Below are 21,738 nucleotides of genomic sequence, written 5' to 3' on the forward strand. Positions count from 1 at the left end.
GAAAATTTCGTGACATTTTAGCCGTTGCTGCGAAATTGAATCTTCGACTGTCGCTATGGACAGTTTCCAGCCCGCGACTGAAGGTTTACTTGGAGCCATTTTGGGGTCTCCTTGCGTAGAGAGGACCATTTTCCGCTGGGTGTGTCTCACTGGCTGTCCTGCAATGCTGCAGTTGCTGCGAGCGGCAGACTGCGTGCTCAGTGTACGCAGCGCTAAATGTACACACAGCGCTCGGCCCTAGGCACGCCACAATCCCTCTCTCTCTCTCACTCTCTCTCTGTGAGCAGGCGGTGTACAGTAGAATGTAGGGAGCGACTCACGGTTAATAGTCAGTTATGTGGGACTGGCAGGTGCTGCCGTTTTCATTTAGCATATTTGTCTCCACCAGAAGTAGGATATATCAGATCCCTCGCTAATCGTGTTCATTAACATGTTTGATAACGTTATGCTGCTGTCCAGCGCAGCTGGCTAGATAACTTAAATTGTTAAAGATGACTTAACTTCATTTACTTGAAAAGCCACCTTATGCATTGATCACGAATGTGAAAAATATGACAAAAATATCTATAGATACATTTAGCCTACTGAGAAGTTTGCATGCCCCCACAAATGCTGTTTCTGATAGCTAACTTACCCCTCTAACATTAGTACTAACAGTAAAAATAATTTTACTTGTAAGGGCACCATTGCTGATAACACGAATAACAAAGAGCCATCCAGTATGTTAAAGTGATACTGTGTTATTTCAAATTTTCGTTTTTTAAAAGTTACTGCACTCATTGGCTAGGAAAATCGACACGCTATTCTAAAGACACTCTTTATAAATAGCATAATACCGTCATCTAGTGGCGTATTCTTTATATAGCATCCTTTCCATTACTGTCTTTATTTTGTGGGCTACAAATACGGCATGTCCGAACGCTAATTCAGGACACTTCACCGGTGAAACTATTTTTTTTTGCATGTCATTTTATGGTGACATTCAGTTAGGCGGTTTCCAACACGGGGAGTGTGGAAGAGGTTTTCAAGTTCAAGATCTGCAATTGTACTACTGTTGAGGAAAATTTTAAAATGTTTAAAAATTGTCTAGATTTAGAAATAACCAGTTAAAGCTCTTTGATAAGCCGATGATTAGTAACATTTCAAAATAAACTATTGACCTAGCAAATTTAAATATGGCTCTTCATTAGATGCACACTCAAATTGGGACGTGACACCAGGCTAATTAGGCATTAGTAATGGAATGCTTGAACCCCCCCCCCCCCCCCCCCCCATCCTCAAGCCTTAATAATCAATTAACTAATAACAATCAATCAATCATTTGCAAAATATATATTAGAATGTGCTCAAGAGACATTCTTATACCATTCTGTACCAAAAAATATTCTTTTATTTCCCTGTTTTTTCTAACCAAGGAAGCAAATGGAATTCGTTTCTGTAAAATATGCATTCACGTCAATCTGGACTTATCAAAATTAATTATGTTTCTCAATAAGAAATCCTTTTTTTCCGCCAGCTTCTGTGTAGGTATCAGCAGACCTCTCCTGCTTCTCACTAAAGTTTGAACTTCAGACAAATACTGAAATCCAACCTCTCCAAACTGCGTTGCCTTTCTCACAAATTGTTTGATCTCCAGTTACACACTACTGGTGCTCTGTGTAATTAATGTCTGCCCTGCAGTTATTTTCATAAATACATGAAACACGCAATAATTATTGGGTTATTGGGATTCAAGTGTTGATTGTTTTCTGGAGGACTGTCCTTGTTACTGTTCCTTAGAATTGTCTAAGCAGGCCCGTGTTGCAAGACTGAGAGGGATGTCAGAGACAGCTGCTCTTACCCAGGGACAGCCTAACCCCCCCCCCTCCCTCATCACTGCTGGCTTCTCCTAAGAACACCTCAGACCTGGCTGCCAGAACAACTCCCATCTTCTGACGCAAAATCAGTGTGACTTGCCAGGATTAGAACTGAAACCATGCAGAGACCAGTGGTTATTTATAAAAGGCTGTAAATAATGACAGGTAAGTGAGAAAAAAACAACAACATTCTATTGTAATTTAATCTATGATGTCTGTTTTTTTTTCATTTTAATTGTTTTTTGAGTTTGAAAAAAGAATACATTCAGATGGATTTGCTTCAGGTGTACTGTAATGTGTGTGTGTGTGTGTCTATGCATATGCGTGTGTGTGTGTGTTTTTATATATGTGTGTTAATAATATCCTATTGGTAAAAAAGTTTAAAAAAAACGTGGTCAAACGGCAGCCCTCTGCAGCATAAGAAGAGGGCTCCAGCACACATGCTACCTTTGGTTGGCTGAGTTTGAGAGCAGGTTGGAGGATAAATTAAGGGCTGAACGACAGGAAAGAGTCCAAGTTTACAGTTCCGCAGGTAAGGTAAAATAGTTTTTAATTCTATTTGTCCAAACTGGGGGACAGTACAGTAAGGTTTCAGATTTTGGCATGCTGACCAATTCAGTACCGTACTTCCAGTGGTGGAGACTTTCTCTCAGATTGCATGGCAGGCTAAGACAATTAACTGGACCTATATGAACCTTATCAGTATTATGCCTTGCTGAACAGTCTGGGCTTGACAATAGAAGTGCAGAGCATACCCCAAGAACATGCACTTTACTTTGGCTATTTTCTTTCAGCAAATTGTTATTTAATTTTTAGTGATGTATTTGAATATTTCACAAGAACAAACCTCGGTGGAATGGGTGACACGTGTGCATGTCCCTGCATGTGTGGCTTTGTGCGCATTACCCTGCTGTTTCAGTTGCAGTGTTGCTGAATTTGTGCATGTGGAATGTATTTAATCAGCAGGCTTGGGTCCTCGATTAAGCACCTTCATTAACCAGGCCAATTAGTGGACGCTAATGATTTCACAGCCGTGCACTTGCTGCTTCTGACATCTCCATGGTAACATCAACAGTGTTGAGTTCTTGTGATGCTCTCCCGCACAGGAGGGCTATTATGACAGACCCCAGAGTATTTCAGGTGTTTATGATAGCTTGGGGAATTCAAAAGAGATTACAGCTAAATATAAAACCAGATATGGAGATCATCCTCCTAAAGACTGGCATGCGAATGGGGGTATAATCAGTATGGTTGCCAAACCTGTACATGTTGTTTTGTTTATTTTGCTTCAACGGTACTACGGTAGATTATCTTTTCTTATTCGCTACTTTATTTTCTTTTTTTGTACAGTGCTACCATATTATAATCACTCGTAGCAACCATCTGCACAGCTAGAGGTGTGTAAATTTCTTGTTGAAGTGAGAAGGGACTCTGAAGAAATGTAAATCCTTCTGCGTATCATTTGATTTATGGAATTGCAGGCTATACAGTTCAGGGCCAGGCACAGTAATTGTTGCCATTTTAAGTCTCAAGCCTGGATTTTATTTGAAATTGTGTAAATAGACAATGTGAAGAGGTAGTGGAAGGAGAGACAGAAGCTGTGCTGTCTTGTCCCAGTAAAGCCTAGCGTCCTCCCCCTGCACTAGCACCATGAGCCTGGACGAGGACGCTCGCTGGCTGGAGTGGGTCACCAAGCAGTTTGAGAGCATCGCAGGAGAGGACAAAGAGATTGATCTGGATGAGTTCAAAACCGCCCTCAAAGTCAAGGAGGTGAGTCAAGTTCAAAACCCATCAGTGCCCTGATCAGAATTCAAATATGGGGATTGACTGTAGAACTGCCCCAGCCTACGCTTCCGAGCGAATGCGTCCATAATATATGTGTGCAGCCTCTGGTTTTCACAGACTGTTCCTTGACGCTTCCCTATGGTTAAGGTCTCCTGTGTGTTCTCTGTTCTCTGTTGCTAACGTCTGGGGTACTGGCACACCAGTCCCTCAGCAGTAACTAAGCAGTGTGCCCCGGATCTTTGTGTGCAGTCCTTCTTCGCAGAGAGATTCTTTGCGCTGTTCGACTCCGACGGCAGCAGCACGATCAGCCTGGACGAGCTGCTGAAGGCTCTGAACCTGCTCATTCATGGCAGTGAGACAGACAAGCTGCACTTCCTCTTCCAGGTGTACGACGTCGACGGTTAGAATGCCCTAGTGAAGTCATCTTTCTGTGGTCTACTTCCCCAGATCAGTGGTTCCTAAGCTGGGCTGAGGCTCACGGGCGGATCATGAGGTGGTTGTGGCGGGTGCCTAGATATACATGACAAATATAACGAACTACGTGCTGCACTCGTCACATCCTTTGCAACAGTTACAATGCACATAGAACCTGCTTTTACATTTTATAAAATGTTTTTTCTTCCCATTTTTATTTTTATTTTTTATTTTTTACAAATTTGAATATATGTTAGGCTATATTGTAATAAAAGGTGGACCATAGAAAATACATTCACTCACTGTTGTGAGCTCAGAAAGTTTTGGAACTACTGATCTAGATCTACGCTGTGCAGACTGCACAGAGGAGCGAACCTTTGTAGTCTGTGCATCAGCAGCTTTAGTGGGCTCTTTGAATGGGATGGGTCCTCCAAACATTGACCCCAGCACAGAGTCATTATTAATTTCTGGATGACCCATTCTTACAAGCTGGGGCAAGACCTCTCAGTCTGAGCACTAATGATATTTCAATGTAAACCAGAGGTGGTAGATCCATAATTACGTATATTCAAAGCTGTCATAGACAATGCAGTTAATCCCATTTAGAAATCCATGGTTTGAGTAAAAATTAAAGCAGCGAAGTTACATTGGTCAAATTTAAGATAAGAGGGTTTTAACAATAAAGAAAATGTGCCAAACAGGCAGTGGCTCGATCGACCCAGATGAGTTACGGACAGTGCTTAAGTCCTGTCTGCGGGAGAGCGCCATCTCTCTGCCCGAGGAGAAGCTGGATGACCTGACTCTGGCCTTGTTTGAGTCTGCTGACAAGGACAACAGTGGATCCATCACCTTCGAGGAGCTAAAAGCTGAGTTGGAGAGCTTCCCTGAGGTGATGGAGAACCTCACAATAAGGTAAGATCTTTCAAACATGTACATACACAACACACACTCACTCTCTCTCTTTCTCCCTCTCTCTCGCACTTCAACAGAAACACACACACATATACATATGCAGACACGTGCATGTGTGTCTCTCTCTCTCCTGCTCTATCTGTATCTCTCGCTCTCCCATTCTCACGCACATACACACACACACGCACACATACACCTTGAATATGTGACATATACCTCACCAGTAACTGGGAATTGGGTATTTCAGTCTGATATCATTTCCATGGGGCCATTTCCTTTCTTTATGTTTGGCTGCTCTTGTGCATTCCATGCTGTTTTGCAGCTTCAGCAGTGCAGTTCTAGCCATATGGTGACCGTGTGTGTTCTGGGCTTTGGCTTTGGCTGTCCACTCTTCCGACTCCCTCACTGTGGGCATCTTCCCTCAGCGCTGCCAACTGGCTAAAGCCGCCGGCCTTGGAGCAGAAGAAACGGCGCACTCCTCGGTACCTGACCCCCGCGTACTGGCACAACAACAGCCGCAAGCTGCTCTTCCTGTGCGGCTACGCCGGCCTCAACATGCTGCTCTTCACCGTGGCTGCGCTCCACCACACCCCCGGCGGGCCCTGGCTCATGGTGGCCAAGGGCTGTGGACAGTGCCTAAACTTCAACTGCACCTTCGTCACGGTGAGCGTGCAGCACGGAGGAACGCTGAGCGATACAAACAATGCAAATGCTTGTGAGCTCTTTGCTTGCTGTCTGGAGAAAGTCCTGACATTGGCCACTGTTTCCCTTTTGTTCCTGCTTATACTTAATCAGCTTGGGACCCAAAATATATAACATGCATAGAAATACAAGTATGTATAAGCTTATTTGTTACATAGAATGATGTAAGAAGTATGCCGTTCAGAAAAGATTTGTCATGTTATTTGATCTATGGACACTATAGTTATGCTTCAGGCATCTGAATAAATGTTTGTGAAGGCATGCCTGAGACTAATCACTGAAATTTCCCATGAGGACTGTGTGTGAAGGTGCTGAGTGTTTCCATGGTGACTGTTTGCGAGTACTGAGTGTCCCCATGGTGATTTTGTGTGCAAGTGTTAAGTGTTTCCATGGTTACTGTGTGCGCCAGGGCTGAGTGTCTCCATGGTGATTGTATGTGTGCAGGTGCTGAATGTTTCTGTGGTGATGTGTGCAGGTGCTGATCATTTCTATGGTAACTATGTGTGCAGGTGCTGAATGTTTCCATGTTGACAGTGAGTGCAGGTGCTGAATGTTTCTATGGTAACTATGTGTGCAGGTGCTGAATGTTTCTATGGTAACTATGTGTGCAGGTGCTGAATGTTTCCATGTTGACTGTGTGTGCAGGGGCTGAACGTTTCTGTGGTAACTATGTGTGCAGGTGCTGATGCTGCGGCATTGTCTCACCTGGCTCAGGGCCACCTGGGTGGTGCGAGTCCTGCCCCTGGACCAGAACATCCTGCTACATCAGATGGTGGGCTATGCCGTCTTCAGCTTCACCCTGGTGCACACAGCAGCTCATGTCATGAACTTCGGTAACACATTTCCACCACTCTCCAATCTCAGTCATTAAAATAAAATATGTTGATAAAAAATGTGGACTTATTTATGACCTTATGTGATGTCAGTTAGCCAAAGCCACTCTCTACCTGCTTGCTTGCTGAAATAGTTTTTATTTTATTCAGTGTTTTATGTTCTCCATTGCTGTACAAGTGAATGTAATTGAAATTTTAATTGAATGTCATTTTTAGTATTTTATGTGTTATAATTATCTCATGCATTGGCTAACTGCCCTGGTTATGTCCTAATGATGTCACAGTTGCAGCTGTGTAATGGCATCCTGTGGTCCTGCTGCCGTTTCTGATGTCGTCTCTGCCTTTAGCAAGCCTGTCCCAGAACGAGGGCGCCCACCGGCTGTGGGAGTACCTGTTCACCACGCGGCCCGGGATTGGCTGGGTGGGAGGGACGGCTTCCATCACGGGCGTGGTCCTGCAGCTGATCATCAGCCTCATGGTGGTGTGCTCCAGCACCTTCGTTCGCCGTAGCGGCCACTTCGAGGTGAAGGCCTGCTGTTGCCATGGGGACCAACTGTTCCCCACCCATCCCGTGTCTGGTCATGGGGAATCACACTCTCTAATCCACCGGGCTGGTGGCAGCCTATAGGGAAGCCTGTGCTATATGAGTTTGTAACATCAGGGCAACCCAGCTCAGCTCCTGCAGGGCTGCAATCCAGGAGATTTTCTAAGTCTTCATAAACCATTGACATTCTCAGAACTGGAGAGAAAACTTTAATCACTCCAGTCAAGAAAAGGGAATTGGTCCAGGCAGATGGGATTACCAGGTCAGCACATAATTGGTCATAGAGAGGGAGGGATTCAATTGGCAGGCTATACTCCCCCAATTTTGACTGGGAACTCCTCTGTTGATTGGGTTACTGTGCTCTGCCTACACTAAGTGCATCAGCTGGCAGTCCACCATCACAAAAACTCAATATCTCAGCTGGCTGTGTGCATTGTAGAGGTCTAGTGAGCACCTGAGGGACTTTATGTTACAGTAATGGAATGGGTCTACAGTTACTGTTGGACATTCTAAATTGGGAGAACAAATGGAGATTAAAAGCTTGTTAAACACAGGATCTTAATTTAGGCAAGTACGAGCCTACAGACACCTTCATATTCCAGGATCAGTGCTGAAGGGTTCTATGGTATAAATAAATGAACATCAGCTTCCATCTAAAACACTTTCATAAAGCCACAGAAAGAGCTCCCTCTGCAGGATACCCTGGTGCTCTCCCTCTTTGCTGTCACCGCTGTTCCTGTGTTTGCCCTCAGTGCTTGTCTCATGACCCCTCCTGTCCTGTTCTGTAGGAGAGCCCTTGGCAGCCACAGATGCTTGACCCCGCTTTACCTTTCACATTAATAGCATGCTTCTGTGCCCCGCAGGTGTTCTACTGGTCTCACCTGTTGTACATCTGGACATGGGTCCTGCTGGTGGTCCACTGTGCCAACTTTTGGAAGTGGTTTGTGGCTCCCGGGGTGATCTTCCTTCTGGAGAAGCTGGTGGGCATTGCCATGTCTCATATGGGCGGTCTCTACATCGTGGAGGTCAACTTGTTGCCATCTAAGGTGACGTTTTAAGTGCTTGCTCACTGCGTATCACTGCAATGTTCAATGAGAGCACTGTATTCTTCACTGAGGTTTTTCAGTGTTATAAACTATGCAGGTCCTATAAGTGTAGATAGAAGAAAAGTACTAGTAGTCATTTCCTACATAAAGGCTCAGGAAAATTAAAAAAAACAAGCTGTATGTTTAGTTGCGATTGGCGAGGGTGTCATGAACTCAAAGAATATAATTGATTAAAATGACCAATTACTGATAAAACATGCGTCCACCCATTTGTGGCTTTGACTAATGTCTAGCCTGCTGTCCCACAGGCCAGCTTTAGTGTGGCTTCATGGGGAGGAGCCCTTACAAGTTTCTTCTCCTGCTGTGATTTTAAGGTGACCCACCTGGTGATCAAGCGACCACAGTTTTTCCACTTCAAGCCGGGAGACTATGTCTACGTTAACATCCCAGTGATTGCCAAGTACGAGTGGCACCCCTTCACAATCAGCAGTGCGCCAGAGCAGCAAGGTACCGTCCCCGACCGCAGAGACCCCTCCCTCCTTAACAGCAGCTTCAGGCTGGTGCTGCACTGATTCACTGGTGCATCACCCATGCACACTCTCTCACTTACAGCACACATTCTCTACAATAACCTGATGGTCAGCTCTGTGCACTTAACACTGAAGGTTCTGCCTCTTTACTTTTGAAGTTGAAAAGATCCAATTTGGGGCCTCTTATGCGCGTTCATAACTGCAGATCTAGCACCATAGGCCTGTATTACTAACCAGAACCTCTAGGGGGAAGTTTAGAGCATGTTAGGGACTACAGTTGCAGACAATCTGGTTGCTGTAGAGAATCTGTGCTAATACCCCACCCTCCTGTTCACAGACACGATGTGGCTTCATGTCCGCTCCATGGGCCAGTGGACAAACCGCCTCTATGAGTACTTCAGACAGTCAGAGACCCAGGGGGTCAGCACCAAGCGGCTGACTGCGAGCTTACGGGACCGTAGGCACCTGAGGACAACGCAGGTCCCTACTCTTTATCCATTCTCCTCTTACCTCCATCATTTCTCTCTGCCTTCATCTTTTTTCCTTCCTTCTCCATGATGCTTGATGCATCTGTCTGATGAAGTCAGGTTTGTCAGAGTTAAGCACCCCTTTAGGTGCTATAAGCAATTTGCATAGTCCAGCGGGGGGGAAGGGGGGGGGGGGGGCATTCAATGACCGGCTTTACTGTTCTTTCTGAATTAGTCAGTTATTATATTTGTCAGATTGTACGCATGGGTCTGTGTGATGGCCTGTAATGGAAGCGTTAACGTTGCACCCTGCAGGAGGACCTGTTCAACTCTCCGAGCTGCAATGGGTCCGTGGCCTCTAATAAAGATGACGCCATCGAGCTGACCTCATATCGACCCAGCGGGCCCCCGTCTGGACCCCCGTCTGGACCCCCGGGGGCCCACGTGGATCAGCTGGCCCTGGCCGAGCGTGGAGACGCTCCCCAGCTCAGAGAGGTGGGCATCGGCCTCCCGCCCTGTCCACCCTGGATTTGGGATCGCACACTCAGCGAGAGCAGCAGTCTTATTCTGGGGCCTGTTCCAAATATTGTTCAAGTCAGCTTTCCCGGGCCAAATAGCCAATGCCAAAAGGGTACAATGGTCCAAAACAGGGACTGTTGGTGCCCTGCCAAAGCAGTGGGCTGACACCGCTTCACTCAATGACCTTTTGTTTAAAAGGCTCTTTCAAAAACCTCAGCTCTTTCGTGTGAGATTGGTAGAGCTGCAGTAGAATTTGGCTTTATACTGCTGAATAATTTAAATATTCATAACTTTAATATCATGCACGTACTAAATATTATTGATGTCAGTTACTGCCCCTCCTTCATATCATAACCCATACTTATTTTTATCTTTTGATGGTTGACACTGATCGTACATGTTTTGCACTGTGCATCACTCATCTCTAAACATTTAAACCCACAGATCTCTGCAAAACTGAGCGACAATCATAGGTTTTGTAACATAAAGGTAAGTACATGCTTTAATGTGCTATTATTCAATGGATGTGCTTTTTCTTTTACACATCTTTGTGTTTCTTGGATTCCACTGCATGGGGCTGAGGGCTTTGAAACATACCCTTAACAGGGGAGCTCGGTGATAAATATTTAAATTGTGGCATATTATACTGTTACATCAAATGCTAAATTATTCTTGTGTAAGTGAAGTGTGCTGTGTATTACAGTATTTCCAATTTGAATACTCTAATATCTATCTCAGTTACACAGGACTTAAATACTGTGATGTTGGATGGTTCAGTATACACATGTATGAAGGCTGAGTGCACCATGTGACACTGTGTTGTATTCTGTGACTCCTGTGTCTCTCAGTGTTATGTGGATGGGCCTTATGGTACCCCTACGAGGCAGATCTTTGCCTCTGAGCATGCGATCCTGATTGGAGCAGGGATTGGGATCACACCCTTTGCCTCTATCCTGCAGAGCATCATGTACCGGTGAGTCTGGGGTCCAGGCCCATTTGGCTCAAGAAGCACTGATAACACACACTGAAACCACACACTCCAAAGATAGATGGGCACTGATACAACACATGGAGACTGCACACTCCAAACACACACCAGCACTAATACCACACACCTAGACTGCGCATTCCAAAGACACCACACTGATCCTGTGTTCACACATTAGTGGAAAAAATGTTTCCGATTACATAAGTGTGCAGAAAATAGTCAACCCCTTCTCACCCCTAAAATCCTCACCCTGATAAACCTGTCACCTAGTTGGGTCATTTTAGAAAGATATTTTGTGTATTATTTGCAATTTAATGCTTTGAGATTTAAAATGTACACATGTACTGATTGACTGGGAATTGCAGCATAAGTGCAGCAGTGTTGTACCTCTGCCATGGCCGCTATGACAACCAATTCTACTGCACTGGGCAAAGTTGCACAGTAGCAGGCTTTTTTAACATTTTCCCATGACAGTCAATAGGAAGATTTGTCTCTGATAAGTGCTAATGTGTGAACACAGGGTGAGACTTCACACTCAAAACACATATCAGCACTTTAGCTACATCACCACTCTGTACCAATTAGACTGCACACACTGGCACAGAATCAAAGTGCAACCAAAAGTCTTATTGATAGTTTTGCAAATAAGCCTCTTATTTTCAAAAAGGCAAGCTATCGGTAAATTTAGATGTTAGATTACATTAGACAAGTTTTAATTTCAAGGTGTTTTGAATAAACTTTATTTGTCTCATAGCCATGAACCATTAACGTGTACAAAGAATGAGGCAAGCTTTCTATTTTTGGGAAAAGTGATGATGTCATTTTAATAAAAACACTTTTAACCGTGGTATTTTTTTTTTAATCATTCATTATGTTAAACTGCTTTTATTGCTTTTTGTGGTTTTATACTATTGTACTTTATTTTTTTATTTTTGTAAAGCACTTTGTGCTTTTTGCTGGAAAAGTGCTCTTTAAATAAAGTTATTATTTAAGTTTATATTATAATACTGACAATATTCATTGTACTATATTTCTAGTCCTGTGAGTAGTGTGTTGTCGTTCTTGCCTGCAGCTATCGCATGAGGAAGCAGAACTGCCCTAACTGCAGCTATTCCTGGTGTGAGACCATCAAAGACAGCGAGATGAAGTTGCGGAAGGTAAGTCTTCCAGGGCAACAGTGAAAACAGGCTAGCATCCCAACATTACATTTCAGTTTGTGTTGTTTGTGGCCTCCATCTAGGTGGACTTCATCTGGATCAACCGAGACCAGAAGTCCTTTGAATGGTTTGTGAGTCTGCTGACAAAACTGGAGATGGATCAGGCAGACGCTGAACCAGAGGGTGAGAAAGTGTGTGTGTGTGAGAGAGAGGTGTTGAGACAAAAAAAGACAGAGTGTGGGGAGAGCTAATTTACATTGCATGATATATACAGACGGGTGACTAATTAAAGAAAAAACCAACATAAAGTGTCTTAGTAAGGTGTTGGGCCACCACAAGCTCCCAGAAAAGCTACAATATGCCTTGGCATAGATTCTATAGGTCTCTGGAACTCTACCCGAGGGGTAGAACACCATTCCTCCAAAAGATATTCCCTCATTTGGTGTTTTAATGATGGAGGTCGAGAACTCTGTCTAACATGTCGGTCTAAAATCTCCCATAGGCGTTCAACTGGGTTGAGATTCGGAGATTTGAATTTGGACTTTCGACCACAATTTCCAACCCCATTTACTAATGTCTTTCCCATAGATCTAAATGGAGATGTCACTTTAGTCACAGTTCCTTTTGAAACACTAGCCAGTTGAGCAGACCTTGTGTCTGAAGCTCCTGCCATCCATACCCCACTAATAAATGCTCCTTCAAAGTCACTAAGATCTTTTCCTCTTGCCATCTTGATCCAAAATCGAGGTCAACTGGGCCTGCTCAACATTTCTATACATGGCACTGAGCATGATATGATGTTAATTGCTTAATTTTATCTTGTAGTACACCTGTATGGAGGCATCCACATTCATTTTGTTTCTTCACGCATTTATTCAGGTTTTTCCTTTAATTTGTCACCCATGTATATGTTTAAACATAAATATTGAATTATATTTATGAGGGATCAGTAGTTGTTTTTTTGTCTGTGTTTGTGCATTTGTTCACACATGTACATGAATATGTGTGTTCTCTTAGGCCGATTCTTGGAGATGCACATGTACATGACCTCAGCTCTGAGTAAAAACGACATGAAGGCTATTGGCCTCCAGATGGCGCTGGACCTCCTGGCCAAGAAAGAGAAGCGGGACTCCATTACTGGGCTGCGAACCCGCACCCAGCCGGGGAGGCCCGAGTGGAGCAAGGTGGGTCAGATCTGCCATTTTTGTATGCTTTATTAATGGCTATGTCTCCAACCGAAGTACATCTGAACTGCAATATGACATGTGTCCACAGGGGGGCAGCTATGTGTTATGCTCTTTATTTTCAAGGAGTTTCTGTGAACACTTAAATGCTTGTAACAGTGTTAAATAAAACAATTGGCTTTGCTTTCATGCATACACATTTCTATTGAATAAAGTCACATAAAACCCAGTTTAAGTTTTTTGTCATGAGGGTTGCCATGACACTAAAGAACAAATTATATGTTTTAGACTAGTTTATTTATATTTTATTTCTCAGTTTAAAATGGCACTCAAAATCATTGTATGACAACTGGTGTAGGATGCACAGAATAATTGCACATTATTAAGCTAAGCTTTCTTCATGCAATAGAAAAATCATAGCAATGAACCAAAAGCCCCGTTGTTGAGGAAATGGAAATGAAATCTTGCTTGTTTGTTCTGTGCTTTGTCGGTGTGTGCTCGGCACCTGACGCTGATGAGATAACCCGCAGGTGTTCCAGAAGATTGCGGAAGAGAAGAAGGGTAAGGTTCACGTGTTCTACTGCGGCTCCCCTGCTCTCGCCAAAATCATCAAGGCCCACTGCGAGAAATTTGGCTTCAAGTTCTACAAAGAGAACTTCTGAGAGCGTCCAGGCCCCTGCATCTGGGGTCCCGCCCTGATCTCGCCCTGCTTTCTGGGGTCCCACCCTGCTTTCTGGGGTCCTGTCCTGCTTCCTGGGGTCCCACCCTGCTTCCTGGGGTCCCACCCTGCTCCCTGGGGTTCCGCCAGGCTTCCGGGGGTCTCACCCTGCTTCCTGTCCTGGCTGCATCTGCAGCCCTGAGCTGAACATTCACATGTAGCACTGGCTCATCCAGACCCCAACGGGCTGCTGACAAATGACCTTTGCAATCTGCTGTAAATAATAAACATTGGGACTTGGCTAAATAGTTCAAATTGAATGAATTGATAAGGTTGTATATTGAAGGTTGTGTATCGGTTAACATTGTGTTACCTTGGCATAATGTAAATTGCTCTTAGACTCTAGAATTTAGGAATACTGTACATTTTATGGTGCACACGCACTTTGAGTATATGGTTAAAAACAAGCCATGATAATGTAGAGAGATGACAAATTGTTTAGCATTCATGCCACTAGTGCTTTCTGCCACTGTGTCTGAATTATGACCTGAAAAAACATTTGAAAGTGCATCCCTCCAAATGACGAAAGCACCACAATCAGTGTTATTGATTTATTTCTTTAGTTTAGGACCCAGTACAATTCATTGAACCTTGTGTATATAGGTCTGATATACAGGATTAGTGGTGTTCTGTCTTGTACATTGTAAATAACATTTAGACTCTTGTGAATTTATTCTGCGTAACTTTAGAATTGTGTAACTATTTGCTTTTATGCTACATGTATTCCATTTCTGATGACAGTATTTCTATGTAGTAACATGTATTCATCACAAGAGGGCGTCTCCTAATAAGAAAGAAGGGAATGAAAACGAAATGTCCAGTTAGGTATTGATAGATTCTGTCCACTTCGGTGTGACTGTAAATGAGTCTTCTGGAACATTCTTCCCTGTTATTCAGTGCTTTCAAGCACTGCATAACTTATGTATGAATAAAGTAGGAAGACATTTAAATGGCTTTGTATTCATTCCATGAATTCCACTTCAGCGGTTCAGAGGTAAATGTCACCTCTCTCACAGAACATGTGAGATAAGGTTTGCAAAGGGAGCGGCCTCTCTTTAGGAGTGCTGGGCCCTCCGAGCGTAGTTTTTTCCCTCAGGACTGCCAGCTTCACAGATAACATTTGCGCCCCTTTTTTCTGATGCTTAAGGGAGTGGGTCTGATCCAAAGGGTCTTTAAGCACAGAGCTCTCAGACAGATTAGCCAAAACCTGTAATTTCTGAAGAGGCTAGATCGATGCGGGTTGTCTGAGCTGAATGCGGGGATGTGGTTTAAACAACCGCTTTGAGACCAGTCATTTGTATTGTTCACAACACTGTATCTCCTCATTTGTTCATTTCTGTGGAGGGCGAGTGTGGAGGGGAGGGAGGGAGGGGGAGACGTAAATGCTTCCCATGATACAATTGCATCGAGCCGAGTAATGATTGTATGAGCCTCTACACGTACTTTTTCTAGGCTTGATGGGAGGGCATGCTGACTGTGTGATTGTGTTGTTCACGGATGAGATGTGAACACTGCTATTATTTGCACTTCGAGAGAGACTGCATCATAACCAGAGAAAATGATGCAACCTTCTAGTACCATGTTCACACACACACACACACCCAGCCACACACGCATACACACACGCACGCACGCACACACACACGTACACACACCGTAGACCTTTGCAGCCTTAATTTTTCCACTGAAAGGAGTGTGCTGGAGGCACTTACACGATTTGTCTCACCAATGACCAATCTGGGAGCAAGCGCTCTGCAAAACAAATGTTGCTGTTGAATCGCTCTGTTGGGTGGAGTTACGCAGGCCCAAATGACTTCACTGAGACCACTGCTGACGGAACTCATTTCTCAGTATCAGACACCTTCGCTCAGCACTGAGATGGAACTAAACAGAGCAGTAAACCTCACATCACAGATACTGGGGACCCATGACCACCACGGTACCACAACCATAAAGCACCTCACTCACCTACTACTACTGCTGGAGATGTCAATATGCCAGGGTTGTCCAAACATATCCCTGAAGAGCCTATATATGTCCTTTTTTGCAAGGCTTACATTAACCTATGTTTTACAGGTACGAGTGTGTGGTATACAGGGATGCCACTGCAATATGATATCAAGCATGAAAGTTATACCAATAACAATGACCCAAAGATGATGATCATGCATTCCACCTCTGGTAATATTTGGTTGAGTATTGATAATCCTGCAGCAGAAAAATGTACATACTGTGCAACCAAGTCTGATACATGTCACATTTGTTGACTGATCTATAGACAAAAATCTAACATGGATTGGATTTGTCCAAATCCCATTTGAATTGCACCTGGCGGTAGTCTAGGATTTAACTGGTATCGGCCTGAATATAAGTCCTCAAGCATGCAGCTTCTTATGTCATCTGTTTCTACTGACAAATAACATTCCACAATGACCATAAATGGGATCTCAGTTCAAACATACTGAATCAGATACACAAGACTTTAAAAATGAATTGCAAACGGACGACCACATGCAGAATATCAGATACAGAGAAGACCGATCTGTCACCCGTATCAGATATGATCGTAAGCAGGGCCTTTGTATGCAGGGGAAAGTATTTCACAGTGTCAGAGGTTGCCTCATTCAGGGGATGATGTAGAATTGCTCTGTGATTCATGCAAGTCTGGACCATTGTAACACATGCAAGTCCTTGTATCTCAATTTGATCTCCTATTTTCTAGGATATTACCACAGGAAAATACCATAAAACCCACTGGATTCTAGCTGGTGCAGGTAGAGCTAAGGCTAAGGCTGCACCCTTTTTCCTCACTCTCTCACATCGGAGGTATATTCAGGAGGCTGAAGCTGACTCACAGCTGCCTTTTCTTCCTTTCCACAAAGGCCAGGTTATATATCTGGGACGAACCAGTGACTTCTGTTTACTATTAAAACTCAAATTTTAATTACCCTCAATTCAAAGCTGCCAAATAAGCTAACTCTCCCACTGGGGTTCTGTAAACTGAGGGTGTTTTTAGAGTGTGGGGTACTAGAGTAAGAACAGTTTTTGGGAATTACGGCTTTAGACTTGGGTTGCAGGTTCAAATTAGTGGAGGGAAACTGTCATTATATCCTTCAGCAAGGTGCTTACCCTGAAATAGCTTCAGTAAAAATGCAGCTGTATGAATGGATAGTAAGTAACAGTATGTAAGCTGTCTAAATCACTCTGGATAAGGGCAGCTATTCAACCAATGAATAATGTAATAGAGCCAGAGATTCCCTGATTTCTGCCATGTCACACAGTGTGATATACGAGCATCGCAGTCTAGTGCAGGGTCATTACTCTAATCCATCGCTGTTTTATGTTGACAACCAAGCGGAGAAGTGCTGGGTATCAATTCTAAAATCACCAGCATGACTAGGCCGAGAACTGGGCCATAACCTCCTGGTCTCGTGGAAGACACTCTTAACACGAGTTTTATTACTGCAGTTAAATTTCCATTTAGGATTAAAAGCACCTTGGGGGAGGTGAAAGGGGGAGGGGCAGAGCTCATTTGAGATCCAAACCTCTGGTTTAGGAACTGTGACTGCTGAGCTGAGGACATGAGGAGACATGTCTCATAATCCAGCTGTTCGAACAGAGTTTGGAGTAGGTGTCCAACTGTGCCACCCGAGCTTGTTGGACAGGACTGGTATCTCATCAATGTACTGATATTCCAGCAGTCCCAACTCTGAGCACTAAATCCACTGACTAAGAGTCTGTATATACTCTATAAACTGCCTCTCTAAGGTTCTGGCATGATCTCTAAAAAATGATTTGATGAACTTGTGCCCCGAATGTGAAATTCAACAGAGTTGGGGAGAGCACAAAATAAGAATCTGGAAAAGATTTGAGAAGCTCTGAATTATCAGTCCACGGCCTTGATACTTTCACTTTGTCATGAAATCTGTCGAGAATACCTCACCTCACCTGAACCTACAGTCTGTGGATTGCTATGAGATAAATACTGAGTGGCAGAATGCTTTTTAGCCAATACAAGCAACAGGGGGATACATAATGGTCTAATCAATAGCCCAAACATAATACATTCTGCGAATTCTTATAAGCAACCAAACTAACCAAAACAAAGAGATTTTGAGAAAGGACATTCAACTCAATGCATTCATGATTTGCCTATTATAAAGATTTTTAGAGCATTGTTGAAGGGTTACAGGGATATTGCATTGCCTTGCAGTCCATTGTGAACTGTGATTCAGCAGCAAATGTACTCTATGAAATGAACATCCATAGATATTGAATCACTGGAGGGCTCTTTTAGCAATTGGGTAGTCCTTATAATTCAGCAGACGCACAATAGAATTGATCCTTAAAATAACAACATGGCTGATCACAGCACAGAGAGGATTAAAATGTTTCCACCAGCTGGATCCAGATATCAAAAGCAGGGACCCCCAAATGAGGTTGTAAAATATCAGTGTAGTTCATCCGTAGAATTAAGCAACATTGTACAGTTAATAATCACAATAAAAACACTGGTATTTAATCTTCAAGCAATGTTGTCTGCATTATGGATGCCATTATACAGGTCTATGCAGAGGTGTCATCACAGATTTTGGGCCCCAGCTTACATAGTTGGCCTGCTGATAAGATAGTGGGATACAGTAGGTTTTTGTCCCAATTTTAATATTTACATTGCTTACTAATTAAAATCTTTCAGGCTCTTACTGAGTACTCAGCTTTTAGAAACCATTGTTGTGCTTTTTTCAGACTCAATCACAAATTTTTAGGGCTGTCCTGTAGGCAGAGTATGGGGGTACATGCTGAAACTTGCCCCAGGACTTTTTCCACTAAGCACCTAGACATGTGACCAAAATATAACATTAATTTAAGGGAGAAGGCCAAGGAAGAGACAACGTGTCTCTCTGTAAAACACCACTCCCTTTAATCTAATGACCACCATGTCACCATCTAATGAGCGATCTCTTCAAGCTGGGCCTACCTCCCGGAAACCCATCTTCCAGTGCCACGGCTAATCACATAGCGCAACAAGGGACTGTGCTTAATTACATCCTGCTTTACATGCAAGCTAACACGCGGCGGAGGACCGTCTGCACTGTAAACACCGGGTTGCATCAAACAGCCGTGGCCGGGGCGCATAGCCGGGGAACCGGGCTCTTCAACAGGCTGAGCTAATTGAACAGCGCGGCTGATCATTACCGGGCAAGCCATTCCTTCCCGCCAAATAGGCCTATGTCTCCCGTCTCTCAGCCCCTCAAAGCTCTCCTCATAAAAGGTGGAAATATTCCCTTGAAGATGATAAAGAAAAGAACGTTTTTCCTCACTCTGTTTTTTACGACTTGGCCTGGGTTCAGTTTCCCTGTGATTTGCTGTGCCGAGCAATTACTACGGTGTGTGATTCCATCGTGAATGAGGAAGATATTCAGTCCTGCAGCTATCAAGCACAGTGACACTCCAGTCCTCGCTCAGCATTATAATGAATGAGCTGTAATAAAAGAGGGATTGTACAGAGGTAAATGTAATTACCATCCTGAGGTATTCATGGGCTTTTTTGATTTGCATGGCTTCCTGTGTTACATTTTCATGGCCAATGTCGATTTACATAATTTCCATTATCCTTTTGGAAGAGTGTGGCAGCCAGTCAGAGCTTTGCCCCAATCCCTCTCTCTGACACGTTCTAACAAAGCAGGCTTTAAGTGGAAAAACTCTCCTGATAAATCAGTTTTATGTCAGGTAAGGTCATTTCAGGCTTAATATTGGGACAGTGAGCACAGACCAGTATTGAAGTCACAAGGCTTAGATTTATGTGACCTACAGAAATCCCCAGGCATGTCCGTTGGAAGGTTGTGAGTGACTACTGAGGACCACTTTAACTCTGCTTATTAGGACAGTGCACCCGGAAGTGCCATAACCACACAATAACAGCACATAATTTATGATTTGCAGGAGAACCACGTTCAGAAAAAATACTTTGATTCTAGTGTGTGATGGCAGCATGGAGCTTCAGCTGTGTGGGAACACTTAAATGCTTTTGGTGTGACACTCGCTCTGCCGTAGAGGACATTGAAAAGGCTTACACTTGACAACATATGGTTTCGCTTAGTTACGACATTGCAATGCTGTACTCAGACAGCACAGCATCAATTGAAAGTAATAAAGGTCAATTTCACACCACAAAGGCTGTTGCCAAGTGGAGGTCTGGGCCTATATAGTGCTGCCTGCAGGCTCTAAATCACTGACGTGACCAGGGGGGTGGAATGGGTTGTGTTTAAGGGGGAAGAGTGTGGCAGCAAACACAATCATCTCAACAAGTAGAGCAGGGTGGCTTGACTGTCAGGTGACTGACAGGCTAGCTCTATCTGGGGGCGATTTCTATTTCAATTCCTTCACCCTCCTCCCCTGCGGGACAACTTGAGAACATTGTGTGACAGAAGTTATTTCTCCAGCGCCAGTGCAGTGCTGCCCTGAGCTTGTGGAGTGGGCCACAGCTTTCCCACCCCAGTGATAAACAAGGTACTACAGCCCTTTGCATATTCCAAATGAGCATGTCCTTTTGCAGTGTGAAATGGGAAAGGCAGATGTGCTGCTAACCCCCCCCCCCCCCCACTCCACACACACACACACACACCCAGACACACACACACATACACACACAAACAACCCCCCCAACTCCACACACGCACACACACACACACAAACCCCCCCCCCCCCACACACACCCAGACACACACACATACACACACAAACACCCCCCCAACTCCACACACACACACACACACACACAAATACCCCCCCCACACACACACCCAGACACACACACATACACACACAAACACCCCCCAAACTCCACACACACACAAACACCCCCCCCCACACACACACACACAAACACCCCAACCCCCCCCACACACACAAACACCCTCCCCCTCCACTCCACACACGCACACACACACAAACACTCCCCCCCCTCCCCCACACACACACATACACACACACACGCACACACACACACACACACACACACACACAATGGGGCCATCCCTGCCTGCTGGTTGGCCGATATACAGGGTAGCTGATCTGCAGGGGGAAGGGGGCAGGATTGTTGTGCACTATAAAGTTCAGTGCCTCGCTGCTGGTGACTAACACAGATAACTGCCTCTGCTAGAGCAATTACCACTCAGAGGGGCTTCCAGGCCCTGAACCACAGATATGGACTCCTGCCCAGTCTTCACTGTTCAGTAAGATAGAGGACCTTTCTTAGAGAAATACATATGATGAGAAGAGTACTGTTCAATCCAATGCTTCAAATTAAGTACAGGCTGAACAATTGTAAATAGCCAAAGACCGTAGGATAGAAGATAGATGGAGCATCTTTAGTATTTATTGTGTTTAGTCTAGATTTTTACATTTTGCGTGTTGATGATCTTACAGTGCCTAACCTCGACTTCTCTGTTTCTTTTTCCCTGAGGCCTCACCCTCATGGACTGCTCCAGCCCTGTCCCTCACTCCGTGGTCATGGACCGCTCCAGCCCTGTCCCTCACTCCGTGGTCATGGACCGCTCCAGCCCTGTCCCTCACTCCGTGGTCATGGACCGCTCCAGCCCTGTCCCTCACTCCGTGGTCATGGACCGCTCCAGCCCTGTCCCTCACTCCGTGGTCATGGACCGCTCCAGCCCTGTCCCTCACTCCGTGGTCATGGACCGCTCCAGCCCTGTCCCTCACTCCGTGGTCATGGACCGCCCCAGCCCTGTCCCTCACTCCGTGGTCATGGACCGCTCCAGCCCTGTCCCTCACTCCGTGGTCATGGACCGCTCCAGCCCTGTCCCTCACTCCGTGGTCATGGACCGCTCCAGCCCTGTCCCTCACTCCGTGGTCATGGACCGCCCCAGCCCTGTCCCTCACTCCGTGGTCATGGACCACTGCAGTCCTGTTCCTCCCCTGCTTCATGTCCATGTCTTGATGCAGCCTGGAGCTCCAGATGTGTCACCCCGTCCAACAAAACTGCGCTATACTGAACTATACATTTTGGACTACTTCTGTTTCTGTTAGTTTATTATCTCAACTGCAACCTGCTCAAGCCATTTTA

The 21,738-nt window shown here is 44.6% G+C and overlaps 1 protein-coding gene across 2 annotated transcripts; it reads left to right on the plus strand.

Moving 5' to 3' along the window:
• Positions 1–1,312: 1,312 nt before the first annotated feature.
• On the plus strand, positions 1,313–14,605 carry nox5 (NADPH oxidase, EF-hand calcium binding domain 5). Of its 2 annotated transcripts, XM_035395228.1 has the most exons (17): positions 1,315–2,021; positions 3,503–3,626; positions 3,891–4,041; positions 4,757–4,967; positions 5,393–5,630; positions 6,349–6,502; positions 6,850–7,025; positions 7,910–8,092; positions 8,467–8,599; positions 8,960–9,102; positions 9,405–9,584; positions 10,053–10,097; positions 10,457–10,581; positions 11,669–11,753; positions 11,837–11,936; positions 12,771–12,937; positions 13,468–14,605. In XM_035395228.1, the coding sequence occupies exons 2-17, from the start codon at positions 3,507–3,509 to the stop codon at positions 13,597–13,599; spliced, it is 2,343 nt and encodes a 780-aa protein (XP_035251119.1). In that variant the 5' UTR covers positions 1,315–2,021; positions 3,503–3,506; the 3' UTR covers positions 13,600–14,605. The 2 variants fall into 2 exon arrangements, with proteins under 2 accessions (XP_035251120.1, XP_035251119.1); XM_035395229.1 differs by lacking the exons at positions 12,771–12,937; positions 13,468–14,605 and having other exon boundaries at positions 1,313–2,021; positions 11,810–11,913.
• The last annotated feature ends 7,133 nt before the right edge of the window (positions 14,606–21,738 follow it).

Source organism: Anguilla anguilla, chromosome 16, assembly GCF_013347855.1.
Source record: "Anguilla anguilla isolate fAngAng1 chromosome 16, fAngAng1.pri, whole genome shotgun sequence".
Taxonomy (NCBI): Eukaryota; Metazoa; Chordata; class Actinopteri; order Anguilliformes; family Anguillidae; genus Anguilla; species Anguilla anguilla.